Consider the following 17,275-nt stretch of genomic DNA (forward strand, 5'->3'; position numbering starts at 1 on the left):
TTTCCTGGACACAGCTCCTTAAATAAAAGCAGATCCATATGACAGTAAGCCAACGTACACACAGCCAAGCTATCCTCGAGTAGCTTCAGATAAAGTCTTACTGTTCTTCAGTAGCTTAGTTAAAACAACCACGTAATCCACACAGAACAGCTACAGACACACCTGAAGACAATTCTTCACTCCAAAGGAACAATCAATGGGCCAATCTAGTTGTAGAAACTTACCCAAGAGGTCTCAAAGGGACTTCTACCAAGAATCGAAATACTTGGTAAATGAAATATTTCGGTTTCTCGTATTTAATAAACCTTCTTAAAATTGTTTTACTGAAAAAGAGTTAGGGATCCAAATATTTTTAAAAGCAAATAGTGAAAAAAAGCCAGATGACTGCAAATAAATGTAGCAGCCTCACTCTGAAGACATGACTTTATTCTATTGTCTGAATGTGATGTTAGCATCAGTGTTGGTGCCTTCCATAAAGTTGCTTTTCATGATTGATCCTGTTTTTCTTTTGTTTTAATCCAGTTTAATGAATGGTGGTGAAATGTGAGCTGTAATCATTCAGACATAAATAAAACAGGAAGGCTGTCAGTGTCATGTGACTCTCTGGTGTCACCTGTGTTAGCTGAACCACTTTTGAGGCCAGATTCAATCAAAGAATCCAGATTAAATTAGCGCCGTCTGTTGACATGTTTGGCACTGAGGCACTGGTTGTGCAACAGTCTGTTACAAATTTACAGATGTCCTGCACCACCCCTGTACATTTCTCTCTGTTTCTGGGTAGAGATGTATGTAGTCATACAACAGAAGGAAGTTCCTTGCAACAGTGTCTATATCAACGGTCAGGGAGCCCCGATAGATTGGCTGGCTAAGCCACATTACCAGATGGCCACAAAATCTTCCAAGTAGTGAGTGTTTCTGGTCTAATTCCAGGCTGGCCTGAACCCTTTACTGCTCTTTCACCACATTTCCTGTCTTGTTGAACATCATGTTGCACTGGATAAGGCAGTGAGCCAGTGAAACAAAGGAGTGATGGATAAATGATTCCCCTGAGGAATCATTGTTATATAGAACATTTATTATCAGTTTAATGTTATTTCACATAAAAACAAAGCTGCTTTTCTTTCAAACACAAAGACATCTCAAAATGACCCCGCACTACAGTAATGCATACTATTATTAGTCTGCACAGACATGTAATCAAGCTGTAACTTGACTGGTGGATCTGGGCGTACAACTAAAAGAATGTGTGAATAGGGGTGTGTAAGGATGGTAATAAGTGCTGATTCCAATTGAGCAATTTGGGATACATTAGGGTTTGGTGCTCATAATTCAGTCAAGGCAGAATGTGGGTGGTTTCCAAGTGTAAAGAGGCCTTTTTTCTCCTCTCCTCAGGCTTTGTAGAGTTGAGTCTAACAGACCAAATCCACCTGCTGAAGTGCTGTTGGTTGGAGATCCTCATGCTGGGCCTGATGTGGAGGTCGGTGGATCATCCTGGAAAACTAATCTTCTCTCCAGATTTCAAGCTCAACAGGTGAGAGGGATCAGAAGTTATAGCATTAAAACTAGTGTGATCCCATTGAACTGAAGATCTTTTATGAAGTTGGTCATCAGCTAACGTTTAGCAGGTTTACAGAGCGACAAATACTCGTTTCTGCTATTCCACAGAGACTTACGCTAACAGAGAGTGTTTGCTCAAATACCCACACAGCTTCTGTTTCTGTGTTTCTTCCTGATATATGTCATAGTAATCTCAGTTCAGATCTTTTTGAGATGTTCTTAAGTGCTTTTTTTGTCTCACCCACATAAAATAATGTAAAAAGGTAAAATATGTCTGAATAAGAAATATCTGCAACTGCCACAACATTATTGCTGGTTTGAGCTCCCTAAGTTTTCTCACTATGATGACAAATTGACATCACACGATAAAATAGGTCATCCACAACACGCATACACATCACTAACATTTGTTCCAGATTTATCTGAGATTTCTCTAGACTGCCAACTCAGTCAATCTCCTGCTGTTCCCTTCCACACCGACCTTTGACTTTGGCCAGAGACCTGTTGTTTGTTTCTGCCAGTGCTGAATAGCCTTTGTTTTCATAGTAAACACACTGTAATTGGGCAGCAGGGATTTCCTAATGGCTAAACTTGGAGAAAGGTTTTCGACAGTGTTCTCAGCATGGCAAATCTTATATAAGGCACTTCAAGTTTCTCAACAATACCTACAGTTGCTGTGAACTGCATGCCACTTTGCAACCCATCTCCGACCCAGCTATACCTCCCACACTGTGTCTGATCCACTCGTGTCACTGATGTGCTGGGTTCTACCTGCTTCTCTCCCTTCCCAGATTTTTACTTTCACACAAAGTACATGCACCAAAATCCAGGGAGCAGGTTGACCTCATTCATGGTGCCTACAGGATACAAATAATTGCATTTCTGGAGAATTTCTCCTTGATGCAGATGTCAAACAAACTGGCACGTACATTTCTGCTGTGGACACTGACCTTGTGCAACATTCAGAACTTGTCATGGTTAGATTATAAACTGGGATGGGTACCACCTTGTTAACTGGAGATCAGAAAGTGCATCACACTTTTTGCTAAAGGGCCAAAATTTTTAAAAGACAAAAACAGACTTCAGACTTTAGTTTTTTAAAGTTGATAATGCAACAGAGCCACTAAGTTCTGATAACTTGTACATTTTTCACTCCATCATACGGAGGCCATCATATTTAAGACTACATGCTGTACATCAGTGGTATAAAATGTTTCATCTCTTATTTAGTCTTACTAATTCCTGTTTACCCTGAGTTTTTCCCTTTTGTCCCACTTTCTTGTGTATGTAATTCCCTTATTTTTGTTAAGGACTGAAGCAGTATGTAGTCAGACAGCTAAATGCTGCGTTTTTTGTGAAAAAGGCAGAAGGAGCTGAGGGCAGGAGCAAATTTATATGAGGGAAATGGTGGGTTGAGTTTAGTGTTTGACCTTTCTTTCTTCACTGCCACGGAAACTATCACTATAGGCTTAGGCTAGCCTTGATGTGTTTTCATAACACGGCCTTATTTTTCTCTGTAAGGTTCCTGTCAGCCTTTCTCCTTGGAAAGATGAGGATAACATCCTGGATGCAAATCCATCCACCGGCCCATTGAGTCATTTTCTAATTTATTTTGTCTTATCGAGTCTTTCTTTCTGCTTTTTTTGACCTCTTCATGCTCTCTCTTACACATTCATCAGTATTTGGCTTGAATTTCTTCATGGATGGTTGCTAATATGTGGATTACCAATAAGAAGTTGTTAGCTGATGAGGTTTTAATACCCGATTTTGCCGGTCATGACTATAGTTTGTTTTATTATGTCAAAAGGTAAAGCTCTGTTCTGGAACCTCTAAGCCCTTTCTGATTTATGACACTGAGTAAGTCATATACAGCAGGGAATGGAATTCAATTCAATTCAATTCAATTTTATTTATATAGCGCCAAATTACAACAAAAGTCGCCTCAAGGCGCTTTATATTGTACAGTAGATAGCACAATAATAAATACAGAGAAAAACCCAACAATCATATGACCCCCTATGAGCAAGCACTTTGGCGACAGTGGGAAGGAAAAACTCCCTTTAACAGGAAGAAACCTCCGGCAGAACCAGGCTCAGGAGGGGCGGCCATCTGCTGCGACCGGTTGGGGTGAAAGAAGGAAAACAGGATAAAGACATGCTGTGGAAGAGAGACAGAGATTAATAACAGGTATGATTCGATGCAGAGAGGTCTATTAACACATAGTGAGTGAGAAAGGTGACTGGAAAGGAAAAACTCAATGCATCATGGGAATCCCCGGCAGCCTATGTCTATTGCAGCATAACTAAGGGAGGACTCAGGGTCACCTGGTCCAGCCCTAACTATATGCTTTAGCAAAAAGGAAAGTTTTAAGCCTAATCTTGAAAGTAGAGATAGTGTCTGTCTCCCGAATCCAAACTGGAAGCTGGTTCCACAGAACTGGGGCCTGAAAACTGAAGGCTCTCCCTCACATTCTACTTTTAAATACTCTAGGAACAGCAAGTAGGCCTGCAGAGCGAGAGCGAAGTGCTCTAATAGGGTGATATAGTACTACAAGGTCATTAAGATAAGATGGGGCCTGATTATTTAAGACCTTGTATGTGAGGAGCAGGATTTTGAATTCAATTCTGGATTTAACAGGAAGCCAATGAAGAGAAGCCAATACAGGAGAAATCTGCTCTCTCTTTCTAGTCCCTGTCAGGACTCTTGCTGCAGCATTTTGGATTAGCTGAAGGCTTTTCAGCGAGTTTTTAGGACATCCTGATAATAATGAATTACAGTAGTCCAGCCTGGAAGTAATAAATGCATGAACTAGTTTTTCAGCGTCACTAAGAGACAGGATATTTCTAACTTTAGAGATGTTGCGCAAATGGAAGAAAGCAGTCTTACATATTTGTTTAATATGTGCGTTGAAGGACATGTCCTGGTCAAAAATGACTCCAAGGTTCCTCACAGTGTTACTGGAGGCCAAGGTAATGCCATCCAGAGTAAGAATCTGGTTAGATACCATATTTCTAAGATTTTCAGGGCCGAGTACAATAACCTCAGTTTGATCTGAATTAAGAAGCAGAAAGTTAGCGGCCATCCAGGTCTTTGTTAGCGGCCATCCAGGTCTTTATGTCTTTAAGACATTCCTGCAGTTTAACTAATTGGTGTGTGTTACCTGGCTTCATGGATAGATAGAGCTGCGTGTCATCTGCATAGCAGTGAAAATTTATGCTATGTCTTCTAATAATGCTGCCTAGGGGAAGCATGTATAATGTAAATAGAATTGGTCCTAGCACTGAACCCTGTGGAACACCATAATTGACCTTAGTGGGTGAAGAGGACTCTCCATTTACTTGTACAAATTGGAGTCTATTAGATAGATATGATACAAACCACTGCAGCGCAGTACCTGTAATACCTACAGCATGTTCTAATCGCTCTAATAGGATATCATGGTCAACAGTATCGAACGCAGCACTGAGGTCTAGCAGGACAAGCACAGAGATGAGTCCACTGTCAGAGGCCATAAGAAGATCATTTGTAACCTTCACTAAAGCTGTTTCTGTGCTGTGATGAGCTCTGAAACCTGACTGAAACTCTTCAGATAAGCCATTGGATTGAATGGAAGAACTAGGTTGCAAAGCAGGTTGCAGGGCACAACCACCAGCAGGCTAAAATGTCTTAAACTGTACCACCAGCACTTGTGTGCTGACACGGCAATCCTCGGATTGATCAAAATTGCAGCTGAAATTGATTTTTGCCTTTTTCCATCATATTATTATGGTTTTCAGGCACCATATTGAACTTTTTTAGCCCACAAGAGTTGATATAAATGGGACGCACAAAGTAATAGAAATTTCTTTCAGTACGTTCAGTTTATCTTGGTTCTCATTTCTGCCTCTTTCGCCTTTCTTATCTTTTTTTCACTCCACTCCATCTTGTTTTTCTTCACTTCTTCTCTTTCTGTCTGTTTAGGGAGGAGGGGCAGTGTGTGGAGGGCATCATGGAGATTTTCGACATGCTGCTGGCAACCACCTCTCGGTTCCGTGAGCTGAAGCTGCAGAGAGAGGAGTACGTCTGCCTGAAGGCCATGATCCTCCTCAACTCCAGTGAGTCTTACTGACGCAGATAAAACCACAGGATGGGGAAGAATTTGCAATGAGGTTTCAATAAGCGAATACGCTGTTCCACCTCATCCAATCAGTGCGCCATTTGCGGTGTTTTTGTTATTTTGTTCTTTTTAGTTCTGACATTATCCCTCACACATATGCACACACACACTTTTGGGGTACTCATATTTCAAGTAAAGGTTTTATAATCAGTATAAAAGTACCAAACTAAAGACTACACATGTCAGTATCTGTGTTTAAGTGTGCTTCTTAACTTACACCCAAACGTTTGACTGTCAAAGCAATACTCTCTGTTAACCATCAGACCCACTTATTATTAATGAAACATAAATCATAGTTATTTTCCTGCTATGATTTTCGTTTCTGCACTACTCCTTGTAATGGCTAATTTCATGCAGTTTTGTGCTTCTAATTTTCCATTCATCCATCCTTTTTCTTTTGATTATCTGTGGCTGGGTTGTAGGAGCAACAGCCTGAGCAGAGAGGCCCAGACTTCCCTCTCCCTAGCCCCCTCCTCCAGCTTATCCAGGGCAATCCCGAGGCATTCCCAAGCCAGGAACAACACGTACAGTTCAGTGTCCAGATTTCTAGAATACGAAATAATTTATTAGTTTGTTTATTTATTTATTTTAGTCATGGGAGAAGAGTACACTCACAGTCCTCTGAAGTTTCCTAGCATTTCATTTGTTTAAGGTTTATAGAGATTTCCCAACGTCTCTGACAATAAATAACCCCCTTAAAGCATTGTAGAGCAGAGTTACGCTACACCAGTCCTTGATGTGGCTTTTAAAATAAACATGACGGTGACTTTCTCACAGAAGTTGCATCGGCAGAAGTTATTTGAAGAAGGTTTGAGATGAAGTGACCTGTGAATTTGGACCTTATTGCAGGGCGGCTTTCGTTTTTTCACCTTTAATGTTTTTCCAGTGGTCACAGTGTCCTCTCAGTACTCTACAAACCACCTCCAACAGACGCTGCAGGCAGGTTCCATCGAGGTGACCGACCTCTCCACATTATATGACTATCCAGAGTTGCGACCAGGAAGCAGAGTTGCAGTCTTACACGCCTCTCTGCAGCTTCTCTCCTCCTGCTACCCCCCCAAAAAACCCATCTCCATTGAGACTGTGTCAGCTCCCAAAAAGACAAAAAACAAACTAAAAACCAGCAATAAACAATTTAAACATAAAAATCAAAAGAAAAAAACAATACAGTATCCACATCTGAACCAAAGAGTAAAACAGTGAAATGTGGATTATTAAATATTAGGTCTCTCTCCTCCAAGTCTCTGTTAGTACATGACTTAATAATTGATCAACAAATCGATTTACTCTGCCTTACAGAAACCTGGTTGCAGCAGGATGAGTATGTTAGTTTAAATGAATCAACACCCCCGAGTCATTCTAACTACCAGAAACCTCGAAGCACAGGCCGAGGGGGCGGTGTGGCAGCAATTTTTCACACCAGCCTATTAATCAACCAAAGACCAAGACAGACTTTTAATTCATTTGAAAGCCTGATGCTTAGCCTCGTCCACCCCAGCTGTAAAACTCAGAAACCAGTCTTACTTGTTATCATATATCGTCCACCTGGGCCTTACACAGAGTTTCTCTCTGATTTCTCAGACTTTTTATCTGATTTAGTGCTCAGCTCAGATAAAATAATTATTGTGAGTGATTTTAACATCCATGTAGATGCTAAAAATGACAGCCTCAACATCGCATTTAATCTGTTATTAGACTCAATTGGCTTCTCTCAAAATGTAAAAGAACCCACCCACCACTTTAATCACACTCTAGATCTTGTTTTAACATATGGCATAGAAACTGAACATTTAACAGTGTTTCCTGAAAACCCTCTGCTGTCTGATCATTTCCTGATAACATTTACATTTACAATAATTGATTACACAGCAGTGGAGAGTAGACTTTATCACAGTAGATGTCTTTCTGAAAGTGCTGTAACTAAGTTTAAGAATATAATCCACCCACTGTTATCATCTTCAATGCCCTGTACCAACATAGAGCAGAGCAGCTATCTGAACGCTACTCCAACAGAGGTCGATTATCTTGTTAATAATTTTACCTTCTCACTACGTACGACTCTGGATACTGTAGCTCCTGTGAAAACTAAAGCCTCAAATCCGAAGTACCCGACTCCGTGGTATAATTCTCAAACACGTAGCCTAAAGCAAATAACTCGTAAGCTGGAGAGTTAGTGCAGCGTTCGATACTGTTGACCATAATATCCTATTAGAGCGATTAGAACATGCTGTAGGTATTACAGGTACTGCACTGCAATGGTTTGTATCATATCTATCTAATAGACTCCAATTTGTTCAAGTAAATGGAGAGTCCTCTTCACACACTAAGGTCAGTTATGGAGTTCCACAGGGTTCGGTGCTAGGACCAATTCTATTTACATTATACATGCTTCCCTTAGGCAGCATCATCAGAAGACATAGCATAAATTTTCACTGCTATGCAGATGACACGCAGCTCTATCTATCCATGAAGCCAGGTAACACACACCAATTAGTTAAACTGCAGGAATGTCTTAAAGACATAAAGACCTGGATGGCCGCTAACTTTCTGCTTCTTAATTCAGATAAAACTGAGGTTATTGTACTCGGCTCTGAAAATCTTAGAAATATGGTATCTAACCAGATTCTTACTCTGGATGGCATTACCTTGGCCTCCAGTAATGCTGTGAGGAACCTTGAGTCATTTTTTGACCAGGACATGTCCTTCAATGCACATATTAAACAAATATGTAAGACTGCTTTCTTCCATTTGCGCAACATCTCTAAAATTAGAAATATCCTGTCTCTTAGTGACGCTGAAAAACTAGTTCATGCATTTATTACTTCCAGGCTGGACTACTGTAATTCATTATTATCAGGATGTCCTAAAAACTCGCTGAAAAGCCTTCAGCTGATCCAAAATGCTGCAGCAAGAGTACTGACAGGGACTAGAAAGAGAGAGCATATTTCTCCTGTATTGGCTTCCCTTCATTGGCTTCCTGTTAAATCCAGAATTGAATTCAAAATCCTGCTCCTCACATACAAGGTCTTAAATAATCAGGCCCCATCTTATCTTAATGACCTTGTAGTGCCATATCACCCCATTAGAGCACTTCGCTCTCGCTCTGCAGGCCTACTTGCTGTTCCTAGAGTATTTAAAAGTAGAATGGGAGGCAGAGCCTTCAGTTTTCAGGCCCCTCTTCTGTGGAACCAGCTTCCAGTTTGGATTCGGGAGACAGACACTATCTCTACTTTCAAGATTAGGCTTAAAACTTTCCTTTTTGCTAAAGCATATAGTTAGGGCTGGACCAGGTGACCCTGAATCCTCCCTTAGTTATGCTGCAATAGACGTAGGCTGCCAGGGATTCCCATGATGCATTGAGTTTTTCCTTCCTTTCCTTTCCAGTCTGCACAGAGTTTAACAAAGTTTCCTCCCTCACGCACACATAAGATCCTCTGCCAGACTATGTTCTCTCTTTTAACTCTGCTCCACTGCAGCTGGAGTAAAAAAAAGGACAAATTGTGCAAGAAGCGAAGGGAAGTCTGAAAAGTCAAGGAAAACAAGGAGTCGAGAAGATTAATGAATCTTGACAAATGGAAAGTTGTAGCTGAGCTGCTCCATCCGTCCTCTATCCTGGTGGATGGCGGACACTAGTTGATCTACAGCTTCTTCTCTCTTACATCCTCTAGTTTTTCATCAAGAGTGTCCATCATGATGTCATTCGGGCTCTTTGATGAGCCAGATGGCCTGACTGAAGAAACTGTACGAACTCATAAATGTCACAACTTAGGTTAAATTGGTTACAGAGACCTGAATCAGGATGTAGAATGTCATGCAACAATTTATACCAAAGAATACCAGGTTACGTGTTTTATTCAAAGATGAGATAATGAGTGGATTACTACCAGGCTATTATTAATCTTAGAATGTTTTATCAGTGTCAGTCTATCACTGTCGTCGAAACCAAGTTTTCAGTTGCGATGGCTGGATCTAATTTAAGCTTTATTATTATTTCCCTGCAAGTACAAAAAGTTTACACATTCACAGATTCCATGGTTCAGGAGTGTGTGTGCGTATGTACTTAAATATATAATCAGGGAAATGATATGTACAGATTTTTAAGTAAGATGTGATTTTTTTTAAGTGCATTAATTCTGGTACATATAATGATGGAGCAAGGCAACAGAAGGTATGCTTAAAAAGAACATGTTAAATGACTGATTGCAAAGAATGATCTCACAGGCTGAGTACTAGTCCTGGAGTTAAGATGAGTTGAGGGTTCACTGGTCTGTGAAAGTCAGTGTAGATAAATAACTAACAAGATCAAAGAACTACTATATTTAGTTCAATTTTATTCATATAGTTCCAAATCACAACAACATCAGTCACTTCAAGGTTCTTTATACTGTAAGGTAAAGATCCTACTTTACTACAGAGAAATCCCCAACAATCACCCCTACGAGCAAGCACTTGGCGACAGTGTGAAGGAAAAACTCTTTTTTAGCAGGAAGAAATTTCCAACAGAACCAGGCTCAGGAGGGGCGGCCATCTGCCGTGACAAGTTGGGCGTGAAGCAGGGAATGAGTGCAAAGACACACTATGGAAGAGAGCCAGAGATCAGTATTAGTGATTATATGCAAAGAGGTGAGGAAAATATATATAGTATCAATAGGATTCAGACAGTACAGATCATTTTTTACAGACGGGTTAGTGCTGAATGCTGAATGAACATTATCTTTGGTATGATTGTGAGGACACATGTACTCACTTAAGAAAGCTAAGATATTCAGTGCTGGACTACTTGCAATCCAGACCAGTGACCCAGTTAAAACATTTGTTGCATTATGAAATGGGAAGTTTGGATACTTTTGCAGTGTTGTTGTAATGCAATGCCAGAAATACGTTGCTGTCTCAGCAATTTTAAATATATTGCTGTTGTCAAATTCAAACTTGCCACATCTGATTTTTAAGTTTCAAGTTATTCATATGTTTTCTCTATAAGTATATAGAGTATAAATGATGTGTACGTTATTGAATTCTGCTTATATTTACGTCTGAAACAGCATCTAAACTTTTCTGGTCATTTGTAACTAATGGGCACGTATTTTAAAAAAGGGTCAGTGGTCTCAATGATGACACGTAGCTGTGCTGTTTTTCACAGATCTGTGCACAAGCTCCCCACAGACTCCAGAAGAGCTGGAAAGCAGAAACAAGCTGCTGCGTCTCCTGGATTCTGTGATCGATGCTCTGGTCTGGGCCATCTCCAAACTGGGCCTATCCACCCAGCAGCAGACTCTGCGCCTTGGCCATCTCACCATGCTGCTCTCCCACATCCGGCACGTCAGGTACACACAGAACGGAGGGAGTATTATTTCTGATTTCTTCACATGCTCACAGTAATGCTCAGCAAGCATGTGCACAAACACATATTTCTGCATGAATGAAATTAAGTAAAAAGACTTACTAACTTTTCCAATCAAGTGTTCACCACAGACACTTCACAGTGTTTGTGAAGCAAGTCTCTTAAATTTAATAATAACAAAATAAGGTCTGTTTTATATTGGTTTATTTTTGTTTTTGCATCTCAGACATACCAGGTTCGGTTTATCCCCCAGAAGTGCTATATGCAGAATTTAATAAAGATGACTGGCATTAATATCTCAGCTGCATTAAACCACAAGTAGGCGTGCGCTAATAAAATAGAGGATCATTTACAGAGAATACATGGCTAAAATGAAGAAATGTCTGCATACATTGTGCAGACTGGAACGTTTTATTTTCATGTTCGGTGATAATAACTTCAACAGTAGACTGAAAGCTTTTGCAAAATCCTGCATTTATTGCATTGATGTTTTGTGTTTGCCTGTAACATCTCATTTTCTACATGAACTTTAATGTAAATATCCATCACACCCATGGATTTAGAGACAGAACAAATATCTGACAAACTCAAAGGACACAATTATTAAAGACGATACACCAGCCAGCCATAACATTATGACCGCCTGCTTAATATTGTGTTGGTCCCCTTTGCTGCCAAAACTGCCCTGATCCATTTAGACGTGGGCTCCACTAGACCACTGAGGGTGTGCTGTAGTATCTGACACTAAGATGTTAGAAATAGATCCTTTAACCTCCTAAGACCCAGACTCTTCCATGGCATTCATTTTTAATTTCTCTTTGATATTTGGGCATATTGGGACCAGATGAATGTAAAAGCAAAGAATTACCAGATTTTTTTTTTTACCGGATTTTTGTTTCATTAGCAAAAATGAAAGTGTGCATTATCCTGCTGAAAAAGGCCAGAAGCATCAGGAAATACCGTGCACATACGTGTGCATGGTCTGCAGTAATGCTTAGGTAGGTGGTATGTGTCAAAGTAACATCCACGTGAATGGAAGGACCCAAGGTTTCCCACATTGCCCAAAGCATCACACTGCCACTCCGACTTGCCTTCATCTCAGCGCATCCACGGTCCACGGTCCAGTTCTGGTGCTCACATTCTCACTGTTGGTGTTTTTGGCTGTGGACAGGGATCAGCATGGGCACCCTGACTGGTCTGCAGTTATTCAGTCCCATACACATCAAACTGTGATACACTGTGTATTCTGACACCTTTCAAATCGAACCAGCTTGAATCTTTTGTAGAGTTTGAGTTACAGCAGCTCATCTGTTGGATCGGACCACGCGGACCAGTCTTCACTCCATGCTTGCAGTAAGCCTTGGCCACCAGTGACCCTTTCTGGTTCACTACTGTTCCTTCCTTGGACTACTTTTGATAGATACTGACCACTACAGACTGGGAATATCCCACAAGAGCTGCAGTATTAGAGATGCTCCGACCGAGTCAACGTTGTCAAATTTTCTGAAATCCTCACACTTTCCTGCTAACCTTAACCCTCTAACACATCAGCTCTGATGATTAAATGTTCACTTGCTCTCTGATATATACCACCCACTAACATGTGGCACGATGAAGAGCTCATAATGCTATGCCTGATGGGTGTTGTACAGGATTTATGTTTAGTACAGTTGAGTGCAAAATTGCTTTGATATGCTGATTGACATTAATCAGCAAAGACTCTAAATAAGGTTTGTGATTTGTAAGAATAAAATAATTATGTACTATTCATTTACATTAGACTTGAACAGTTTGTAAACCAGACATGTTCATAATGCTGCACAGGGATACATCAGGTTTCATTTGAGGTATTAACAATCAAACTGCAAACTGCCTTTCATTTCTTTGAGCGATCTGGTCCTTAGTTGTTTAATTCCCTTTCTTCTTTTCCTTTGGGCTCATGGTCACGTTCCCTCTCATTACAGTAACAAAGGCATGGATCACCTGTCCACCATGAAGAGGAAGAACGTGGTGCTGGTGTACGACCTCCTCCTGGAGATGCTGGATGCCAACATAGCCAGCAGCAGCAGTCAAACATCATCATCCTCGCCTGGCTCTGACACTTCCTCTGAACAGCAACAGTTCCCCCCACCGCCATCTCACCTGCAGCCAGGCCCGGACCAGACCGCCACAGCTGCTGACAACACCACTGTGCCTCCAGTGGAAGTCCCAGTCCTGGACAGACATCTGCACACCTTTCAGTCTACATCTCCATCACAGAATTTAGCGGGGTCTCACTTGGACAGCAATGAGTAAGTTCTGTTACTGCACTTAAAGCAGATGTGTGGTTTTAAAGTTTATAAATGAAAGAAAGGTAATGGAATAGAGGATAAGAAGGAAGGATACACTGAAGGAAAAAGGAAAAAACAAAACAATGTAAGGGGGCAGGGGGATGGTGGATGAGAAGAAGACAAGAAAAAGGGAAGATAGGAGGCAACTGAGAAGAAAAGGAAGGTAGATGAGGAAAAATGTAAAAGGCAAGAAAGAGACAGAAGCTTTTTATGAAGGAAGACAGAAAGGAAAAATGCAGCAATAAAGGAAAGAAGCTCAATAAGGATGGACAGAAGGAAAAAGAAAAATGAAAGGCAAGTCAGCTTGACCCACAAGTGTTACACAAAAGCCTACAAGTTATAAAAATAATCCAAAAAGACATGCATATATCATCAAATAAGTACAAAATAACATTACAGTATAGTTAGAGAACACGAAAATGTACAAAAAAAATCAGTTATTTAAAATGAAGTACTCTCTGATTGCTGCCTCAGTTTTTAATGTGTCCAAGTGGCCATTAACAACTTTTATAATTTAAATGATTGTTTTTCATCAAGAAGTAGCCAGTGTTTCTTTGTATGTTTGGTTTAACTGGAGGAAACTCATAATAAATGATAATCATAATAATAATAATAATTATAGGTGTAATAACAATCTGCATGTTGTCTGCATAGTTGTGGTAAAATACTCATTTCTTCATGTTTTGATTCCAAGGAGCTCAAGTTTCTTGTTATTTCTTAAATTTGTCTCAAGCAAAACTTCTCCAGGTTTTCTGAAGGTCTTTCTTTGGCTGCTTTTTCACTCATTTTCAATTCTGTCCTTGAACCTGACTATTTCAGAGCCATTTTTTCTGGTTATTAACCCTAAAACACCAGTGTACACTTTTGTAACACTATCACTTTCACACGGGTGAAAGTCTCCCAGCTTTAGTTTTCTCGGGTTAAGCCACTTAGCACTATGAACCTATGAATCCGAGCATAAAAAGCTGTCCTTCTGATCCACTACTTTGCCCAAAGCATTTGCTTTTCTGCCTTGGAATCAGAACACAGTCATCCAGCATAATAAATAAAACTTTATTGCATGTGAACACTATTGCACAGGATGTTATCCATTGCAAAGTACTCCCCTTCGGATTGTTGTTTTAAAACACATATGAACTTGAGTGACATCCTCTTCTTAATCCTTAGGCTTTAATATAATGCCAGCCCAACATTTGCAGCTATAAAACTTCAACTATTCTAGGAAGGCTTTCCATTCCAGATTTTGGAGTGTCTTTGACTCTTTTTCCAGAAGCACATTTGTGTGACAAGATGAACTTGCCTGGCTCACGGTCTGCTCTCTAATTCAACCCAAAGGTGTTATATCAGGCTGAGGTCCGGACTGTGCAGGCCAGTCAAGCTCTTCCACACCAAAGTCGCTCATACATTTCTTTATGCTTTGTGCACTGGTGTGCAGTGTTGCTGTCCTTCACACCCTTGCATCTAAAACTTTGCATTGTGCTTCATGGTGTAAATGGTAATGGACTGTAGTGATGGGATTTCTGGCTCTTTTTAGAGAACCGGCTCTTTCGGCTCGGCTCACTAAAAAGAGCCGGCTCTTTCGGATCCCAACCGGCTCTTCAGGTTGTTTTGTTGCTTTAATTATTATTAACAGTAATATAAAATTATGCACAAAAGGAATTACTAATGTAAAAAACAGTGGTTTTATTTATATATGTTTATATATAAATATATGTGGTGGCCCCACAAAGCACATACAAACTCCAAAAAGCATGTACAAAGTCCAAAACACATTTCTAGCTTTAACTGAACTTCCAAAACAGAGCTACCTAGATCACTTAAATTACACAACTGAAAGCATATGTGTATTATTTGTATATTTATACACAAGCACTCATATATATTCAAATTATTTAAAAAAATTTCATTTACCTGTTACTATCACACACCAAATCCAGTCGTTGGTACTTCCTGGCTTGTGTAGCCACTAGGTAACAAAAGCTCAACACTGCGCCTAGCATCCTGGAGCACTTCTGTTGTGTTTTGTACGTGTTTTGGAGTTTGTACGTGCTTCTGAGTTTTTACGTGTTTTCGAGTTTTTACGTGTTTTCGAGTTTGTACGGGGTTTGTACGTGCTTTGTCTCTAGGGGCCACCGTAAATATACTGTAGCGGGTCAGGGCTGTTCGGGGTTCTGTTTTTACAGTTATGTTTTGTTGTCATGTTGCCATGGTGACAGGTGACGCGCTCTCTCGGCGACTGTGTGTTTTTCTGGGTGAGAGAGCGCCTTTTGTTTTGTTGTTGTTGCTGTGCTGTTGCCGCGCTGAGCAGTTAGCTAGCAGCAGTGTTCTTCTGGCAGGTATAATAAATGGCTGTGCTCCCTGGCTAAGACGGCGGGGAAGCAAAACCGAACGAAAACTCTGTCTCCTCCTTGTCTGAACTCGCCACATTGGTGTCAGAAGTGGGATAGCTCACCCTCGCTGTAATGAAGAGAGACATTCAGAGGCTGGAGCAAGCTGTCGAGGAGAACATTCCCCGCTTGGGAAGCTGGCGATTGAAGAGAGAGGATGTGAGCGGCCATGTAAGTCCCCCGATGGGTCCCGATGGCGCGAGCGCACCGCGGCGGCGGCCCGTCGCGACAGACGCTAGGGCAATGCTTCATGGGCTACCTCTGTCGACCCACACACCGAGCCCCCAACCGTGAGCAGCTATGCCTACCACGCCAGTTAAGGTACCGAAATACAACGGGCTAACCCCGCTAGAGCCCTACCTCTCACAAGTTCGGCTGGCCGCCAGACATAGTGGCTGGAGCAAAGAGGAGACTGCTACACACTTAGCGCTAGCATTAGAGGGAGATGCACTGCAGATACTCCTTGACCTAGCCCCGGCAGAGCAGCATGAGCTCCAGGCCCTCACCGCGGCACTCGAGAGGCGATTCGGACAGCGGCACTCCACTGATCAGAGCAGAGAGCGGCTGACCAACCAGAGCCGTCGGCCAGGGGAGAGCCTGGGCACCTTTGCAGCAGACGTGCTGCTGTATGCTCGTCGTGGCTACCCAGAGTTTCCAGCAGCAGCCCGTGAGGAACTTAGCCTGCATGCTTTTCTGCGGGGACTTTTCCCAGAGCGACTACGCCAACACGTCCGCCTGGCCATGCCTCAGACCCTCCGTGAGGCGCTCCTTGAGGCTGAAAGGGCCGAGCTGGTGCTCACCTCGCAACCTAACCAGCAGGTGCCCCCCCCAAACTACCCCCAAATTAGAGCCGCAGACTGCGACGGGGAGGAGGAGGTTGCTGAGATATGCCAGCTGCAACCCTCTGTGCCCCGGAGGCGTCCTTGTCGACCGACCAACCGCTGCTACCGGTGCAATGAGCCTGGCCACGTGGCGTGTGACTGCCCAGCATCAGCCCCAAAGACCAGAACTACGCAGCCTCAGGGAAACGGGGAGGGAGCGGTGTAGCGAGGGGACCACCGCTCCAGCTTCCTGCCCCCCTCCAAGGACGATGCACGGTGGTGGGCCGAGTTGGGCACCTCAAGGGACTCTACCTGAGCTGCTGTGTTGAGGACCAGCCATGCCAGGCCCTGGTGGACACGGGGTCTACCATTTCCCTGATACGACCTGGCGTGCTCCCTGGAACATCCGGGCCACTGGTGAAGGGTTGGTTGCCCACAGACACCCAGCTGATGACAGTGACGGGGGAGAAAACTGTTATGCGGGGGAAGAAACCGTTGCGGATCCGAATGAAGGATCTGGAGCTGGTGCACGACTTCTGGCTCGCTGACGTTCAAGACTGGTGCATCATTGGCCTGGATCTGCTGAGCCGCTGGGGGGCCTGCATCGACACCGCGAAGCTGGCTATCACTCTTGGCACAGAGACTTTTGCCCTCCAGCGCGGCCAAAAGCAGGGAGCGGAGGG

The 17,275-nt window shown here is 42.2% G+C and overlaps 1 protein-coding gene across 4 annotated transcripts in view; it reads left to right on the plus strand.

Annotated features, from left to right (window-relative positions):
* esr2b (estrogen receptor 2b) overlaps window positions 1–17,275 on the plus strand; it is a 65,395-nt gene that overhangs the window by 27,097 nt on the left and 21,023 nt on the right. For all 4 annotated transcript variants that reach the window (XM_039602899.1, XM_039602898.1, XM_031727562.2 and 1 more), the window contains exons 6-9: window positions 1,393–1,531; window positions 5,518–5,651; window positions 10,854–11,037; window positions 13,019–13,345. In XM_039602899.1, coding sequence (XP_039458833.1) covers window positions 1,393–1,531; window positions 5,518–5,651; window positions 10,854–11,037; window positions 13,019–13,345 — 784 coding nt within the window. The remainder of the gene's footprint in view (window positions 1–1,392; window positions 1,532–5,517; window positions 5,652–10,853; window positions 11,038–13,018; window positions 13,346–17,275) is intronic.

Source organism: Oreochromis aureus, linkage group 19, assembly GCF_013358895.1.
Source record: "Oreochromis aureus strain Israel breed Guangdong linkage group 19, ZZ_aureus, whole genome shotgun sequence".
NCBI lineage: Eukaryota > Metazoa > Chordata > Actinopteri > Cichliformes > Cichlidae > Oreochromis > Oreochromis aureus.